This window comes from Melospiza melodia, chromosome 4 (genome assembly GCF_035770615.1).
Source record: "Melospiza melodia melodia isolate bMelMel2 chromosome 4, bMelMel2.pri, whole genome shotgun sequence".
Classification (NCBI taxonomy): Eukaryota; Metazoa; Chordata; class Aves; order Passeriformes; family Passerellidae; genus Melospiza; species Melospiza melodia.
In genome coordinates this window covers 65451742-65471055 of record NC_086197.1, presented here as the reverse complement: position 1 = coordinate 65471055, position 19314 = coordinate 65451742, and the positions used below count along the sequence as shown (strand labels likewise).

At 43.1% G+C, this 19314-nt stretch overlaps 1 protein-coding gene across 1 annotated transcript in view; it reads right to left on the bottom strand.

The window, feature by feature from the left end:
* PAWR (pro-apoptotic WT1 regulator) overlaps positions 1–15785 on the bottom strand; it is a 71997-nt gene extending 56212 nt beyond the window's left edge. The window contains exon 1 of the mRNA XM_063154981.1: positions 15148–15785. Within this exon, the coding sequence (XP_063011051.1) occupies positions 15148–15621 (474 nt within the window). The 5' untranslated portion in view covers positions 15622–15785. The remainder of the gene's footprint in view (positions 1–15147) is intronic.
* Between the last annotated feature and the right edge of the window lie 3529 nt (positions 15786–19314).

Genomic DNA, 19314 nt, shown 5'->3' with positions numbered 1-19314 from the left:
TTAATCTGAAACGTAACTTGAGGAGATGGTTAACATTTGACCTTTGCTCTACCTCAGACATACCTGGAGACACAAAAAAAGTCCAAGGCATGCAAAATGCATTCACAGCCTGAAAGGTTGTTTTGTTTTAAAGTTCCCAGCACACAATCTTTAAAAACAACAATCCATTAAAACTTCAAAAGATAATTTAATAAAAAGTTTTCTACAAGCATAGACCTTTGCATAAACATTACAAACTTGTACTGAGAATGAAGACATGAAGAAATAAATAAGAAATAAATCCCTAGAAGCATACACCCAGGAGTTCTGGTGAAATTAAGAATTAAATAGCTACCACAACTAACGAAACCAGTCAATCTCATTTAATTAAATTGGATACTACACTAAAGAATGAAAACCAATAAATCATACATTGATTACAGAAGTGGACATGGTACCTAACAAGCTATTAAAATATTAGTCAGAAACAAATTACTAAGATAAATGGAGGATCAGGCTACAAAACAAATCAGAAATAAAGCAATCAACTACACTGTAAAATAAAAAATCTACCTGCTTGCTCTAAATGAAGCCAAACAAAGGTTTAAATACCAGTACCTCTACTCTTTTTTTTTATCTTTAAGATGAAGTTTTAAAACTAAACCTTAAAGATTATTCCAGCTTTTATCCACCCTCCTACTTTCCTTCATTATACACACACACACAAAAGGACTTATGAAGATTGCTAGCTACACTTCAAATGGGTGCATTTTAAGTGGGGTTTCTCATTGTTGTACTTTGGGAAACAGATTTGTAACAAATTAAATACTCTCAGTGATCAATAGGAAATGTTGTATTGGTGTAACAAGTTTTTACCTTAAATGAACTTGTTCAGGCATATAGGCATCACATCCTTTCACCTCTTAATTGCTGGAGTATACTATCACCAGATACTGGCAGTGCCAGAATTTTGAGGGGAGAAAGACAAGAAAGGGTTGGAATACCAGGGGTGAACACAATTGTTTAATGAGCCAGTGTCCCTTTGCTAGAATACAGTCCCCATTTGCTGTTATCTCTATGTGCTTCAGGCATTTTGTTTGTCATACAGTTAAAGCATGACTGAACATGCCATTCTGAGACTGTTCTTGTTAAATAAAATCTGTGGCTACAACCAGTAAAGGGAATGTCCTCTTACAGACATGAGGCATGCCACCTAAAATTTTAGTCAAGTTCTTAGAAGTAAAAATGTGAGGAAATAAAGTGATTACTTTTCTTCTGTTCCCAAGAAATTTTCTTTTTCAGTTACAATTGCACCTTTCAAATCAAATTGTACCAGTAGCTGCTAACACATGAAAACACTGACTAGAAAATTCGTAATTTTCTCAAAAGTAAAATATTTCAAGGAATGTATTTCCATAACTACATGACATTATTTACAGTCCTCTCTGGAAGGGGTGCCTATCACAGAGAGAACATGTTCTTCCTTGGACCTGCAGCTGATTCAAAGCCAAGACCTTTCAAATGAAACCAACTGCAATTACTTTGGTTCAAGCCTCGATGCAAAGCTGAATTTGGAGTCTGGTGGCTATCCCTAGGCACAAATACCTGTGACCTCCCACTACATCCTCCAAGCTTCTTTGTCTGGACAGGCAGCTTCCCTCTCACCCAGCACACACCCACACTCATCCCATTCAGAAGCCAGCACCAGTCCCTCTGAGCTCACTCCTTACATCCCATCATCTATGAAGTTCACAGAGTGCTGGCCTACAAACAGTTCAGGCACACAAGGACAGCTAGAAAAATATGGTCCAGACTGAGTTCCAGCTATAAGGCACCATCTGCAATCCCTGATGGAAACCCCTTTATGGCACAACATATCCAGTGATATTTTAGGGGATTAATTCATGATTAATTAGTGCAGCTTCCTAATAAACAGTGTCCAAGCAGAAGAACCATCCCTGCACAAAAGACAGAAAAATCTTAATTCTGTAAATTGAATAAAAGTAGACTATAATGGAAAAAAAATCCACTTAAAACCATGGAAAATTATTTTACAGGCCTTCTTTCCTTTTTGCTAATCAACTCTTGATACTGACCAAATACTAGTCCAGCCACAGATCCTAGTTCATACAGCCCCTCCTAGCTTCCACTGGAGTCCTGAAACAGAGAACCAATGACTGTGGCAAACAACCAAACGGGGAAAAAAAAGACTCTTTACCATTTATTTCAGATTTAGAACTCTGCCCTGAACTATAGGTTGCATAAATGCTACCAGTTCAATTTCACAGGGAAATAAAGAGGTGTATTTAAATTGTAATTTTAAATACTGGCTAGTAAAAATGTAACCAAACTAATTTTCATATTTAAGCTTAGATTCATACACATTTATATGAACAAAAATCTTGGTCACCTGTGTTTTAAGAATGGCTGTAACAAACCTTCCATTTCAGAACCTATAATTAAAAACATGGCATATATAACTTGACTGGAACACACTTTTCTTTCTCCCTTCTGACACTCAAATACTGCTGGTCTACTTTCTCTTTGCCACATGCTCACCTCTATTTTCCAATAAAAGTTTTATCTATCCCATACTCATTTTGGAAGTGCTGTGGAAAATGAAGAGAAAATCCAGCCACACAGTTGCTGCAGATTTAAAAGTTAACAATTATGCAACCCTGCCTGGTTTTTCCCAGTATTCTTCAAAAAAGTTTATCTCAGTCTCCAGATTACGAAGAATTGCAAAAGACTTTATAAATACCATCTCATATGCAAGTATGAGCATTGGATACAACATGCATTCAAGAGACCAAAAAACTAAAAGAAAAGATAAAAATAAACCAATCAACAGCATGAGAGAAAATCACCTCTGTTTAATGAGCTGCTTTTTATTTGTCATGTTCATCAATTTTCTCCAGACACACCAACAAAATTATCTCTTCTAAACTACATCTGTAGTTAGCTACCTTTCCTTATCATCTGTTTTTTTTTAAATATCAGGACATTTTTTCATCTTAGTTGAAGGCCTGCAACATATTACAGGATAGACACATCTTGAATTTATCCTTCAGTTTCGCCTTTTGTTGTTATTTCCTATGATTTCATCACTGAATCTAGTAAATTGCTCCTCAGTTTCTGCCTCAGGCTAAAAAACCCAAGCATATTTAAAGAAAGATTTTTACAGGTATATTTTAAAGAAACATAAACCCTTCCATTGTGCCAAAGTGCTACAAAAGCTTTTCTCTTTAATACTGCTCCTTCCAAACTAAGATCTGACAGACAGACTCAAGCCCATGCACCAGGTGCACAATCTGTACTCATTCAAAAACAACTGTACTCACTCAATACAGTGGCAAGCCCACCAAACACTCTCAGAAGTGGAAGCAACACTGACATCCAAAGGTCTGAGAGTCAGCTTGAACACCACTGTATCACATTTGCACACCCACATTCTGCATTATTTCCATATGGAGTCACATAAGGTCAGCATGATTTATTAACCACAAGTTCAGCAGTGCCTGAGCACCTTCCTGGCCCTTCCACACTGATCCAAGGAGGATCTCAAAAGAGAAGAACAGCTATTCTCAACCTGAATTAATAAACTGTAGCACCTAAATACAAGGCTGTAGGGATGCTTACACTTATTATAATGGAATAGATATTAACTGATAGCTTGCACAATGTACTGAATCCAGGCTTCAGATCTCTCTGCTCATGCCAGTAGTAAATGATGAGAGCTTTAAAACATAAAAACATAGAAACAACCTCCAGATGATTCTAAATAAACAGACCACAAAAAATATGGAAAATCAAAAAGGGAAACAGAATGGCAGCTATGAATACATCATGCATGCAAAAACACATCAATATTTCCAAATTCTTGGTTTGATTCTCATAAAAAAGTAATATGCAATGAGAAGTGGTTTTTTTTTTTGTATTGAGTTGCTTAGCAACACCTGCATTCAAACAGCCCCTGGGTAACTTTGACAAAAACTGATTTGACATCTCACAAGCCCCAATTTTTTTTTAAATTAAAGGAAGAAGCAAGCCCACAAATGGGATGTATTAAAACACCCATTTATGCTTTAGACTAAAGAAGATAAGGAGATGCTCCTCAGTTTCTGCCTCAGGCTAAAAATAACTCCCATATTTTGCTGTAAAAGTCAACTGCCTGAGGTGCAGTATTTCACACAAGGTAATTACAATGCACATCACCTTCAAGAGGATACAGGGTATCTCACTGTATAAGTCTGGTAATTTTTAGCTTATTTCTATTTTCACAAAATTACCTTTAGAGTTTCTATGTCTTTCTAGCCATGAAGAAGTACAACAGACTTGGTCCTTTTCAAATCTATTAGTAAGAGATCAAAAGAATAGAGAAATAGGCTGAACAGGAAACTCTTTGACAGATGGGTTAGGACCAACAAAATTCCAGCTATGCCATTCAGAAAAAACTGAATGCTGGTACCTAAATATTTGGTTGTCAAGTGTGGGGCCCTAATTTAATTGTTAAAAATGCCTGAAGTGCCCAATTCAATATACTTCATTGGAATGCTTTATCAGAGTACTTAACACACCAAACATATGCTTCTTAAACATTCAGCTGTAGAATTCCAAATCTGAAAAACCACTGCATTTCTGACATTCCTTCAGTCTTTACTACCTTTGTGAAAGAAATGTGACCATTTTCTAGGCTCAAACATCTTGAAAAACAACGACAAATCATTAACTAATGATTAAGCTCCAAACATATCCTTTACCTCTTCTCAGTATAATATAGTATAAATGAATGTAATTTAAAATACAAAAAAAAAATAATGTGGACCATCTCAATTCATCATATCTTCAGCTATTTTTCTAAAAGAATAAAACCAAAGGATTGTTCTGTCAAATGTCTCTACATTCAGTTTTTAAATCTTTCAGCATTTCTCATAATTTTGCAGACGTTTTTAGCTTTTGTCTAATTGAAATGACAGTGTCATACAATCATCCTTTGAAGTCCCACATTACAGACACATACACACACAACATCTTTTATCTTGGAGTTAGTGCATTAATTTAAAGAGAACTTTTTACAAAAGGACCTCAGAGCTTTTATAGGAAGGAAAAAATGGTAACCCTAAATATGGCTGTGTAACAGACAGAAGTTAAACAACTTGTTTAATACAGTTCTAAACTATAATTTTCTACAGGACCAAGCATTTCCATGTTCCACTCCAATTTCCACATTCCAAAAATATCTAGATCTTTAGTCAAAACAGATCTTACTCAAAACTACTCCTCAAAAGAAAACAAACTACAAAAAAATAAAGATAAGCTTTTGACTTTGTGTTCTAGAGGCACCTGTAGCAGCTACCCGCTTCAGGAAAAAACACAAATCATTAAATATTACCTGTGAAAAGATAATAGTTACTAGAGTACAAAGAACAGAGCAGTCACACATGGAATCTTTTCCGGGTTCCAGGCTGTTTTCCCACATTCTGAAGAATGTGTATCATACAGGACAACATGAGGAGAGTTGCTCAGTTAACAGAGGTATGAGTCCTTATTCATACTGCTAAGCACTGTTTTCTGACCAGAGATCAATATGACTCTTGATATCAGACTTGTGAAAAAATGAAGTCATGGTCCTATTTCAGATTAGGTTTAGTCTATAACTGCTAATAAACTTCATTGCCACAAATAAAAAATACACATACTCCATCTCAATCTGTGAGTTACAGTCTGGGACACAGACTACAAGCACAACCACTGCCAAACTGCAAACAACTAAGGCTAACAAGGCACGGCATAGTTCTGGCCGAGCAAAGCACTCATTCATTGATCAATATTAATAATAATTCCTAGTTCAACTTGCAAAAACAAAATGTACGTTTATGGAAGAAACTGAAATTATACTTTGTATCACTGATCACGCTGTTCATTGCATCTTGGAAGTATTCAGATTAAATTTGTTCTAAAAGCAGACTAAGAGTTCCTGGAACTCTTTTGAAATGGCTGCTCACCCTATATTGTTGGTTTAAGACTTTTTTTGTGTTCACTTTGTTTAATAATCCGTCAGAGTACCAGAATATTAATTAGCTCCTAAACTCTGCAATAAAGGTCATCTTTCAGAAGCTCAACAATTCTGAGGAAAATATACAGTAACTGGTGAACGGGGATCATGACATGAGGCTTACAGATACCACACTGAGTTTCTGCAGGGAAGAGAAGGAAATAATCATAGAGAGGTATCTCATCATCTAGGAGAGTTCTTAGAAGTGTGGACCTCACTGTCAGCTGATGTTTTGTTTACTAGAAGTTTACACAAGTTGAGGAGGAGACTGAACACGTAAAATCGTATTAATTTCTGTCTATTTAGCAATTTCTATACAGTGTAGCAAGTCTTTGAGATGAAAACTGCCACGTGGCTAGAAAGCTATCTCACAGGAACACCAGGCAACATTTCTGCAGACTTTTTCCTATGTGTCTGATTATGGCCATGGCAGGAGCAGGACACTGAGCAAGATGGTTCTTTAGTCAGACACAGTGCAATTATTGGTGCACAGAGAGGAAAAATTAAGCTAAAGAACTTTACAAACAGCATACAGAGGGAAGACACCAATCCAGATGAGTGCAGGTTTCAGAAATCCCATGTTCCTCCAAACACTAAACTGCATATTGCACACAAAACAGTTCATAAAATATGTACCAGTAACTACAGCGGACAAGTAGGACATGAACAAGTTCCTATAATTCACAAAAATAAACAGCAGGGTCAGAAAGTGCTGAGCAGGAACAGTGAAAGAGGGGAATTCCCCATTACTGCTTCCTTCTGCCTCCCACTATGGTCTCTCACACACCTCACACGTCTGTGGCTCAGACACCACACATACAACCAGCTGTTATTTCACAACACCTTTCCACATCTGACTGCTGCATGCATTCTGCCCAGCTATCCTGCCTTTGTACCTCAGATCCTGTTATATCACCTATTTCTGCCCATCTAGATGGTTGCTCTTCCAAAAAACCATATCCATCTTTTTTCCAACTGTCCCAGGCAGACACCAAGTAGACCTAGGCTCTTTACAGCAGTGCATGGCAGGAGACAATGGATGTAAATGTAAAAGACAGACAAAAAGAAAGGAAAACTCTGTCATTTCAGGGACGTCATGTCCTGGTAGCATTGTCCAAAGAAGCTGTGAAGACTTCATCCTTGGAGATTTTCAAGATCTGACTGGATGCAAGAAGGATGAATTAAAGACCTCCTGAGGCTCCTTTCAGCCTTAATTACACTTAGATTCAATACCTACACAAAGAAAACACCCAGCATTGCACTGGACTATGCTTCCACAAGTCTCTCACCTACTAAAAAGCTTCTGACTTAAAAGATTCAAGACATCGGTCACTTACTTAGGTTTCAGATCAAGAAAATCAATTAAATACTGCAAAAAACACTGCATGAAGCCCATACCTAGCACTTTGTTGTTGTTGTTGTTTAAAGGTGAGTAACAGTTGAGAATTAAGACAGGTAAAAATTGCAGATGGCACAGCATTACTTTTGTTTCTCTCAGGGTTTTTTTTTGGTTAATTTATTTTTTTAAGCTTACCTTAATTCAGGATGATGTTCCTGTATTTTGTACCAAACACAGTTACCATCTAAGATGATGTGATTATTACATGGTAAGACTATACAACAGAGTTGAATATAAGATTTTCAGTCCTAGAGTAAGAGAGACCTAAATGTGCCATTCAGTTCTTCATAGCAACATGCAAGCTGATCAAATACAGTCAAATCGTGAAATAAAACATCAGGGTTGTGGTTTTTATTTTAATTTCACATGACCTCGTCTAGCACAAAAAATAAGTTGCCCACTTAGTCTTTCAAATGGAATTATTTAAATACACAACTTCAACCCTGGGGGAAGAAAAGTTGCAGAGAAAACCACACATGAGTTTACATAAATGTAATAAGTGTAAACTGGATATAGTTTTAAGAACACAGTACAGACTTGTATGGAACCAATCAACAGTGGCCCTTCCAACTTGCCATCAACCAGGACCCCCAGGTCCTTTTCCACAGGGCTGCTCTCCGGTGTTACACTCCCCATTTTGTGCACACACCCAGGGTTGCCCCATCCCAGGTGCAGAATTCAACACTTGTAATTTTTAAACTTCATAGGGTTGGTGGTTGCCCAGACCTTTTATTTGTCAATGTCCCTCTCCCTTCATGGCAATAAACAGCTCCTCCCAACTCAGTGCCATCAGCAGACTTACTTAGCATTCCTTCCAGTCCTGCGTCCAAGTCACTCATGAAGATGTTGAAGAGCTCAGGGCCAAGAATGGAGCCCTGCAGAGCCCCACTAGTGACAGGACACCAGCCTAATGTAACTCCACTCACCACAACCCTTTGCTCACAGTTGCTCACCCACTGCATAACATGTTTATCCAGCTGTGTGTTGGACATTTTGTTCAGAAGGATACTGTGACATAGATTATCAAAAGCTTTACTGAAATCCAAAAAGATCACAACTGGCATCCACTGATCATCTGGAGAGTTACCTTGTCAAAAAAGGAAATTCAGTTTGACAAGCAGGACTTGCCCCTCATGAACTTGTGCTGGCTGTGACCCATGACTGCACTGTCCTCCAGGTGTTTCTAAAAAACTCCCAACATAATCCTCTCCATGATTTTACCAGGAACTGAAGTGAAACTGAAAGACTTGTGGTTACCAGGGGCAGCCTTCTGGCTCTTCGGGAAAATTGGGGCATTTGTCAAATTTCAGTCGATTGAGACCTTTTCAGATTCCTGAGACCATTCCAGAATCATTGAGATAGGTCTTGTGATGACATCAGCCAGCTCTTTGGGCACCCTTGGATGAACTCCATCAGGTCTCACGGATTTCGAGGGATTCGGCTGGAAAAGCAAATTCTCTACGACACTGGGGTTCATTGGGAGTTTATCATTCTCACAGTCGTGGTTCTCCAGCTTAGGGCACTGGGACTCCAAGAGGCCACCACCAGTGTTGAAGACTGAAGTGAAGAAACAATTAAATCTCTGCAATGTCTACATTCCATTTTTTGAGGTGACCATCTTCATCACATATATTATTTCTGCACTGCCTTTTGCTATCAACATATTTTAGAAAGCCCCTTCTACTGTCACCCACAGTTCTGGCCAGCTTCAATTCTGACTGAGCTTTAGCTACACCAATTTTCTCCATTTTCTCCCCACAGAGGTGAAACAGTATCTTTGTAATTTTCCTGTGTCCATGAACATTGCTTCCACTGGACATACAGTTTCCTTTTTGCCTTAGCTGCAGAAGAAGATCCCTGCTCAGACCAGCTGGCCCTTTGTCTCATATGCCTGATTTCCAATATTTTCAAGCTACCTGCTCCTGTACTCTTAGGAACGTGGTACTGAAGCGACCAGCGCTGTCAGACCACAGCACCTTCAAAAGCATCTTCCCAAGTGACCTTACTCACCAGTTCCCTGAGCAGCCTGAAGTCTGCTCTTCTCATGACCATTTTAAACTTGATCACTTCCTGGTCACTGTGGCCAAGACAGCCACAGACCAGTCAATCCACTCCACTCACAAGCCCCACTCTGATGAAGGCAACAAATCAAGAGCCCCTTTCCTAGTAAACTCCCTTAGCATCTATATCAAGTTACCATCCAGGTGCTCCAGGAATTTTCTGGACCTGTTCATGTGGTGCTCCCAGTTAACATCTGGCAAGTTAAGGTCCCCCATAAGAGAACAAGGGTGGCTGATTTCTATTCCTTAGCTCCTTAAAGGATAATTCATCAGTGCTGTCATCCTGGCTGAGTTGCCTATAGAAGACTTCCACAATGAAGTTTGTCCCTTAATCCTTACTCAGTAGCACTCAACTGTGCCAACTCTGAGCTCCATACATTTCAGCCCCTCTATGACCTATGCCACCTCTTCACCTCACCTTTCCTGCCTGATCTCTCCTGAAGGGCCTGTAATTGTAACACAGCAGCCACAGGACTCATCCCACCAGGTTTCACCTTTACCAATGATGTCACATCTCTGGGATTAAGGAAGCTTCTCTTCCTTGTTCCTCTTGCTGTGTGTGTTGGTGTAGGAATGTTTCAAGTGCAGTTCACTGTAGACAACACCTCATGGAGATGACTGACAGACCTCATGAGCATACACATAAACTCAGATTTTGCCAACCAGTTCCATTGCTTATCACAGGCAAACCTGGTTTTCTCTCAGGCTTGCCAGTGACAAGCAATGGGATGGGCACACCAGGCTTGGAAGGTACACACACAGTGATTTAGAAGCTGCTACAGGATTCTGAGATTGAAAGTTTTTCACACTCTAAAGTTTATTAAAAACTTAGTTATGATTGGTTTTTTGGACAAATAACTTCCAGTACCTAGCTATGTCAGGATATTAAAGCATACTCTTAAAACAACACTTGAAAAAAAAATAAGGATAAGCTTATCATATGCTAAAAAAGATGGAAAGAAGAAAATATGCCCTTTGAACAGGTACTGTCAGGAGACGTGGTCAAAATCAGAATTCACAAAGGCATTAAAAGCAAAACAAAATGGATATAAACAATCTCAATACAATTCTTTTATTAGAACCTGAAAACGTTTCTATTCACCCTGCCACATCTGAAAGAAGAACCATAAATGGAATCCTAGTAAGATGTGCTCACTAGAGAAAGCCAGCAAGAGAATGGTCTAACCTATCATGAATGGCTGTCCAGGTCAAATAAATATATTTCAGATTTCCACTATAACAGTACTACATCTGCATGAATGGTAAGCATGTAAGTCAGATGCAGGGGTTTTTCCTGGTGCTCTGAACAACCACTTATTGAGGCTGTTTTTTCCTCAACACAAAACCAGAGAAGTTGTTTTACAACACAACTGATGTTAGACAATGGAAAGACACTACTCATTAATCTCAAGATATAACATGAAGACACTTTAATCCTCAGGTAGGGAATCACTAAGAACGATAATGCTGAAGGCAAACTTCTAATCAAAAGAGCTCAACAGCCAGTACAGGATTCCACTCCTCTCTCTATTTGCCAGCCATTCAGAGAAGGATTTCAATTCCTTTACAAGACACACAGTAATTGCTATGCCCGACACAGGTAGCACTTAAATTTTCTTGATATTTTTCCAACTGGAACACAGCAACTTTCTGTTAGTCTCAACTGAGCACACTGGACTTCTCTAGTAGCAGGAACTCTTTGCCCACAGAAAGCACTCACTGCTCCGCTTGCTTCCAAGGCTGCTGTTCCGTACAACACCTACCAAGCACCACACATGCACTGCCTTCTAAACACACAGGCAGACTCCTGACAGGGAGCCATCAGTGGGGATGCAGAAAGCTGTATCTTCACTGCTATTCACAAGACAAGAGATGAACACAACACAGACTGGCTGAACATCCTTTGCAGAGTCCATATTTGAATCACTTCTGCCTTTCACTCCAGTATTTCCCATGAACAGCTCAGGAGACTGTTGTGTCTCAGGTCTGGCAGCCTCAGGTACAAAATACACAGATCAGTGCTCCTTACACCTTTTAAAATCATTCATCACCTTGTTATTAGCAAAAGAACACTTCCCAACTTCGATGACTTCCATCTGGTTAAGTAAAAATGTAAACTGTATCTATACTGCACATATTACACAAAACCCAGCTATACAACTGTCCTTGCTAAATGAACCAAGATTTTGATTATATATATATTAAAAAAGTATATTATATATACTTTTGAAAAGGTAACCACAAAAATATTTGTTATTCTCCTTTCTGGAGTTCAGAAAAAAAAACACCCACCCAAAAAAAAAAAAGCCTTACTCACACAGCTATATCAGCATAATTCTCAAATGTAAAGTTACAAAAGTAAAGCTGCAGTTTCACCAGTGCACCATGCTTTGCCTGGAGTTGGACATAATTATGATAACAATACAAAACATAACTGTTATCCTATATGTGGATCCTCATAAAGCACTGTCAGGGAATAATGGGAGCTCTGTGTTTCTTAAATAGGCATTAGAACAACTGTAAATGAGAAAAATGCTGCAAGTAAACTCAACACCTGCATCAGGTGAGTAGCTGCAAACTGAGAAACATTCCCAACATAATCAGAAATGGTTATAAAAGTTAACATTTAAGGAAGATAACACACATAGTAAGGGTAATTACATATAATTCAGTTACCTTTTACAACCTGAAGAATTGTTACGAATCAAAAAAACCCAAATCCCACAGCACTTAATATTTAGACAAAATCCAACTTCCAAGAAACTACAAGTGCTGAAAAGAAAAACACTGTATTTCCAAAGCCATTTTCAAAAGTCACCATGATTTAGATAAGCACTAGTGCTGAGAAGGTAAAATAAACAGTCTTTACTTTTATCATGGTGGTCTCCAAATACAAAGCATTGTCAACTTCCAACCTGTTACCCTCTGTTTTCCCAGCTTCCAGTGTGGTTTCTGTCCTCCACCAACACCCATACAAAATACAGTTAAGACACAGAACTCTTGAAGAACTGGCCCTATTACCTTCCCATTGAACAGGAGAGAAATTAATCATTAATAAGTAATCTGCTAACATTTTTCATGCCTGTTTCAAGATAACTTAGACAACACAAACTGTTCTTATTCTGCCACCTTTCCTATCAATAAATTCTCCAGCTGCATTGCAAGTGAAATTAAATCCTACTTCTTTGAGGCAGAACCTATTTTTGTATTCAGTTTTTGGGCACAAAAGCTTTTAGGCACTTCATGTCTTCTAGGAGTGCATTTTTTCAACAGGTACCAGTTTTCATTTCAGAGGATCCCACCGGTTACCACCACAGTGGCATGATGATCATAAAGGGGAGACATTCAGCATAAAGTGTCTACTTCATTCTTACAAAAATTATTTTCTTGAAAAATAAGACAACGAAACATCCGGCAAAACTCTAAAATAACATCTCCTGAGAACCAATTTTAAAACATACACCATCAAGAGCTACAAATGGTAAAATTCAGGGTGTACTACTACCAAGTCACTATGTATTGACTGAACAGTAAACTATGCCCAGCACCAAGTGAGAAAGACAATAAGAAACTGGAGTGTTGCAGATCACTCCAACAAGCCAACATCTACATCACAGCCTTCTTTTGTCTGAGAACTTCAGCTGACCAGCTTGAATCAATACTTTAAAGCATTTTCTCATGACTACAAAGCTGTATGAAAGACAAGTAAATAGTCTGCAAAGCATTAACCAGTAAGTAAGTACTCACATTTGACACTGGAGACTGTTTTTGAAGCTGTTCACTACCAGGAATGATCTAGTGCTCCCTAGCTAAACAATTCTTAGGAATGCATGTGGCAAGGAATAAAAACATTTAAGAAAGGTGAAATACTGAAAAGAGATAGCTCTGCATAAGTATGTCCTGGTAAAAAATGCAACACTTATTAGTAGCAAGCTCCTCCAACAACACCTTGTACAACAGTTACCTACAGTTATTAAAATTTGACCCCAAAAATGTAATGAAATGCTTAATTGCTACTTATAGAAGCAATTAGTATAAAGGTACAAGAAGTTTCCAAGAAGCACCAACACATGGTGACACTCAAAGTTTAGGGGGCAGGTGGGAACTTGTTTCTCAATGCCTAAACACGTTACCCTTAATAAATAAAGACATCCTTAAAAATGCAGCAAATTCAAGCACAGGATTCTAATGGCTGCTGAGCAAGGAATGTGTTTTCCTGGAAAGCAAGTCACATTTTGAGTAATACTTTAACCAAACAAACAAACAGAAACCCCAACCACAACCAAACTCACCAAACCCCAAACCACACCATCCGAAATCTACCAAAGGAACAGCAGTTCAAAGAACTGGGATGTTAGTCTCAAAGAGCAAAAAGAAACCCACTGCTCAAAACCAACCAACCAACCAGAGTACAACTAGGGACAGGGTACACCACAGAGACCCCTAAAATACACATCATACAACACCTGCTGCAATGTGCAAAACCATCACTGACTGGGCTAGGACTAGTTCACTTAGAGAAGTAAAGATGCAGCATTTTTAGGTTCCTATAAAAGACACAAGGGGTAGGTATTTAAGGGAGGTCCATATAAAACAAACAAGGTACAGTCTATGAGGCTTGCACACCCTGAAAAAAAAACAAAATAACTCACTTGTATTCACCACTTAACAAAACAATGACACTGAAGGTCTATGCCAAAACTCTTTACCTCAAACTAAAGACTATGCAAGTAATTGTTCTCAAAAACCACAGTTATAAAGATTTCTACTGTTCCTGAAACTCACTTCTCAACCTTCCAAGACCACCTCACATGAAAGGGTGTGCTATGAGACTGCCTAGGATGTCACAAGTGACTTCAGGTGTGAAAAACACAATTTCATCTTCTCCTGCTGCTTCAGAAACAAAGATCTTGAATTTTCTTGACTTACTTTAATAATCCATAATATTAACCAGAAGAATCTTTTTTCTACAAAAATATGGTGATCACCAATACTAGTTCAAAACTGTAGACAGAAATCCAACTCTGTTCAAAGTTTCCTGTGGCCTTTCTTATTAACTGCAAAACAAGCTTAAAGCTTAGTTATCATTCTTCTGAATTCCTCTAGGAGTATTACAAATCAATGCCAGATTTTTATACTAGTAGCAAACCGCAGAGGACAGTGGTGTTGGCTGATAAAAATATCTTCCTCTGCCTCAAAAAAATGCTCTTCAAACCACTACATTTTTTCCAGTGCAGGAAATTCTTCTGGTTTCCAAACTGAATAATATTTACACCTGAACATCTATTCCAACCTGATAAATCAATTTTCTCTCATTACTATTATTTCGACCATACTTTAACAGGCACGTGTCTCAGTTTGATCTCCAAAAGGTTTGAACTTACTCTCTTGTCGACAAGAAGCTACTAAAAAAAAAAAAAAGCCGCAAGTTAGGACAGGTCTAGTTTGTTTAGGATAAACGACACCCCATCTGTGGGTCGCTTGGGACGCCGCCCTGCCCGAGCACCGCGCGTCCGTCCGGCAGCGCTGCCGCCCGCGGCGGAGGGAGCGCGCCCGGGCCGGGCCGGAGAGCGCCCGCCAGCAGCGCGGCACCGGGGCTGCGCCCGCGCCCCCAGCGGCGGCTCCGCTGCGCCCGCGCCCCCGTCCCCGCTCACCTCGGCGGCCGGGATGTTCACCACACCTGTCGACCTCCTCTTCTCCCTCAGCTTTCTCTTCTCGATCTGCCCCTTCCCCTTCCTGGCGCTGGGGCCCGAGCTCTTTCCCTTGGCGGCCAGCTTCTCCTCGCCCTCGGGGGAGCCCGGTGCGGCGGCGGGCTCGGCCCCGCGGCTCCCGGCGAGAGGCGGCGGCGGCGGCTCCTTGGCGGGGGCGCCGCGGCCCAGGGCGGCGCTGGCGAGGCTGACGCAGTTCAGCGCCCCGCCGGCGGGGGGCGCCGCGCGCTCGGGGGGCAGGTTGCTGCTGCTGTTCAGCTCGGCGGAGGGACCGCCCCCCGCAGGACGGGGCTCCCCCCCGCCCGGTGCGCCCGGGGCCGGCGGTGCCTGCTTCGCCCGCATCTTCTCCCGCTTGGCTTTCCATTCCTCCAGAAAGTCCGTGGTGCTACCCCCGGCGCTGCGGTAGCCGCCAGTCGCCATGTTCCCGGCGGGCTGGACGGCGAGAGCGCCGCACCAGCACCGCTGCTACCGCCCGCCCCGAGACGGCTCTGCTGCCGCCCGCAGAGGAGAGGTCCCGGCGGGTCGGGCCGGAGAGACGGGGGCGGGAGAGTCGGGGGCGGGGAGAGAGGCTCGGAGAAGCACAAACACCCTGGAGAGAAACAAAGAGGGGACGTGAGCCGTCCCGCCGCACTGCCCATCCCCGTCCCGCCGCTTCGCGAACTCCCCGGGAACCCCCGGCCCCAGGGGACGGGTCTCCATCACCGCCCGCCCTCGCACGCTCGGCTCCCACGGCTCGGACCGCGGCGCCCGGCCCCGGCGCGGCGCCCCTCGCTCCCCGGGGCTCCCCTCACCCCTCGGCGCGGGGCCGCCCGGCAGTACCCGCCTCCTCCGCCCGCCCGCTGCGGCCACGACGGCCGCGCAGCGCCATCCCTCGCCCCGGGCCATCGGGTACCATCCCCCGAAGCCGGTGCCATCCCCCCGCCGCCCGCTTGCCTGCCCGGGGAGCCGCGTTCCCGCGCGCAGCAGGGCGGGGCGAGCGCGGCCGGCGCTCACCTCCCGCCCGGCGGGGCCGCGGCTCGGGCGCTGCACAGCGCCGGCGGCACCAGGTGAGCGGCACCGCCTCCCGCCGTCCCGGAAGGAGCGGCGCGGCCCCGAGCCTTCCCGAGCTCCCTCCCCTTTCCCCATCGCGGCGCGGACACAGCCGAAGCCAGGGCGGAAACTGCCGAGATGGCCCCGACAATGGGGTGAGGGCGGGGAGGCCCCGCCCGGCCCGGTGCGTGCCGCGACCCGACCGCCCCGGCTGCCGGCCCGCAGCGGTGCCCCGGCACCTGCCCCGGGCAGCGCCGGCGCGGGAGCGGACACGGACCTCGGCGCTCCCGACGAGCGGCAGGGACGGAGCGGGGATGCCCGGGCCGGGACACGCCGGCCGCGGCCGCACTCCGCTTCCCCGGCGGCTTTAACGGACGGCGGGCGGGGGCTGCCGGGGCCCCGCCAGGAGGGGCCGGAGAAGGCGGTCTGGTGTCACACCCCTCCGCGGGGGCTTCCCCAAACCCGCCCCGCACCTGCCGCGAAGGCTCGGCCGAAGGGCCCCGACGTGCGGCCGGCTCCCGCGGGGCAGGTGCCGCGCTCGGCCCTGGGGCGGGGCGGCTCCCGGCACCGCCGGCCGCTGTCACCGCCGGCCGGCCGCAGCCGCGTGAGGAGCCCCGCGCCGCCGGCCGCGCCTGCGCTGCCATCGGGGACACGGCGGGACGGGACGGGACGGGACCGGAGCGGCCGCTTGGCCTCAGAGCGCGGGGCCGCCGCTGCGCCCTGCGGCGGGAGCGGGGCACGGGGGGAAAGAGCCCGAGGTGAGCGGCTCCCGCAGCAGCAGCAGCAGAATGACTTCCTCCGGCCGCGCCGGTGCTGGGCAGGCGGCTGCTGACCGGGTGGAAGTTCACTCCCGCGGGCGGAAGGTTGGGAAAGATCCTGTGTTTTCCTGACGTTACAAGAAGCCAGGATTCAAGGGGTTTCCGCTAGTCATGCCGCAAAGACTTGAGAGATGTCTCGTTTTATAAATAATAACAGCTCTCAGTGGGGAAACCTGACTGGGTTAAATGTTAGGAAAAACGAACGTGGAGGGACCGTGGTGGGAGCATGTGCTATCTGTTGAACAGCTCGTGTAGGTGATAAGATGGGTAAACCTGCACGGAAAACTCAGCTCTGTTTTTGTTTGTCCGAACTCACTATGTCTTAGTAGCGCCCTGGAAATTGATCGTGGTACTTTTGAAAATCACAGCTTGTGGCTTGCTTAGTCGTGCTTTATAAGTGGTACGCTGAGGGAAGGGAGCGCATCGGTGCCACCTTTCCAGCTGGCTCAGGACAAGATACAAGCTTACATCAGTCAGAGGAAATCCATATCACCTGGGCTCACCTAGCTGAGAGCACAGGATCACCTTTTCTCCTCTTTTCAGATTCAGTCCTGAATTTGTCCACCTAGTTAATAAAATTCAGCAGTACTTCAGAATATAAACTTTGCAAGGATTTTTGGTTTCTTTTTACAGAAAAAAGTATATATAGGTGTTAGGGATAAAAAATATCCAGCAAAATGGAGCTCCAAGTATCTGCTGCTAGGCTCTCTGCACTATGTCAATAACAGGATTAGTCCATGTAGCCACTTGTGCCTTAAATAAGCTTCTACCTCGTTCTCCTTCACAGCAGTGGGCACAGTCTTACCCTGCCAACCTTCTGGTGATCATTCATTTACTTGGACTTTTCTCTGAACCCATATCTGATTTCTGCCCTGGTTTGGATTTAGGGGTGTTTCTGGTGTGGTGGTTGGTGTTCAAATGTTCATATATGTGGAAGTTAAGGTGCAGCTTCATTACTGCAGAGGAAATCTCTTATCTTTCAGGCCAAGGTCAAATCCCCAAACAAAACCAGCCAGTTGTTCAGTGTTGGGTTGGAAAGCTGTAAATAGGCAGAAAAATAGATGGTAAAAACATAGTTCTGCACTAGTGCTTGTCTTCACTACTCAGCAGTACAAAATAAGTAAAGCTGGTCCTAAAAGAAGTTTTGACTAGGCACTCTCCCAAAGGAAAAAATCTTACCTGCACTCTCATCTGTAGAGTTTTAAAATTAGATGAGTACTCAATTGTATTTCTAGAAAACATAATCTAGAAAAAGGATTTCTGATAGGAGTCCTTGTCTCTCCTATCATGTAAATTTTTTTCCATTCATACAATGAAGAGCTTTTCTTGAGAGAATCGTGTAACTGTAACACCCTCATTATTACACACCATGAGCAGCACAGCTGGCCAAGTATTAGCAAAAAAAGTCATATTAGAAAGTTGTCACTTACAGCATGTTGTGTATATTGAGCAATATAACAATGTGTTTTAGTTCTTAGGACGCCCTCGTTTCTCTGCTGCCCCTTGAGCCCCTCTCTCTGTGGCAATCTGTAGCAGCTAGCAAGGCTTAGCTGTGTCTGCCCTGCTTCACATGCCATGTGCCCACCTTGCTTATGTGTCAGAGCTGACATGTCCAGGCTTTAGCTGCATCTACCTCTGATGTTGGGTTTTTTTTTTCTCTCTACTGTTAACTACATTGCAAGGTTTGGGAGGGGGGGGGTTGTTTGGGTTTTTGTGGTGGGTTTTTTTTTGTTGTTTTTTGTGCCAAAAAGCCTTTGTTTGCTTTATAGTCTGTTATAAATTAACAGAAGTTACGTTGTGGTGAGTGAGGTTGGGCTTAAGTGCCCAATACAAAAATGCTGACTGTCAGATGTTTGCATCTCAATAAGGCTGTCTGTGCTGGAGAGCTTTCAGGGATAAAGTCCCAAATAGTTTAAGTATCACGCTGCATGTTTTCCTCTGCCACAAGGGAGAACAGCTTAATAGCTTGCAAACATTTTTAGAACAACACTTTTCTCTTTTCTTGCAAAGGAAAAAAATCCTCAGGATATTCTTAAGTCCTAGAAATACAATTCATTTTATTAGCTGTGTTTTAAACTGGAGTAATGATAAGGGTCCTTAAGCCTTAAGATATTGGTTTTTATATATTCTGGAATGAGATTCTTCCCTAGAGGTAAAATTACCACCAGGATCGGGTAGGATGATCTTGGTCTCCTTTGCCATGGAAAAAAATACTTCATTTTTTAATTTAGACTAAAACCCATGATTCATTCTTAACATCACAAGG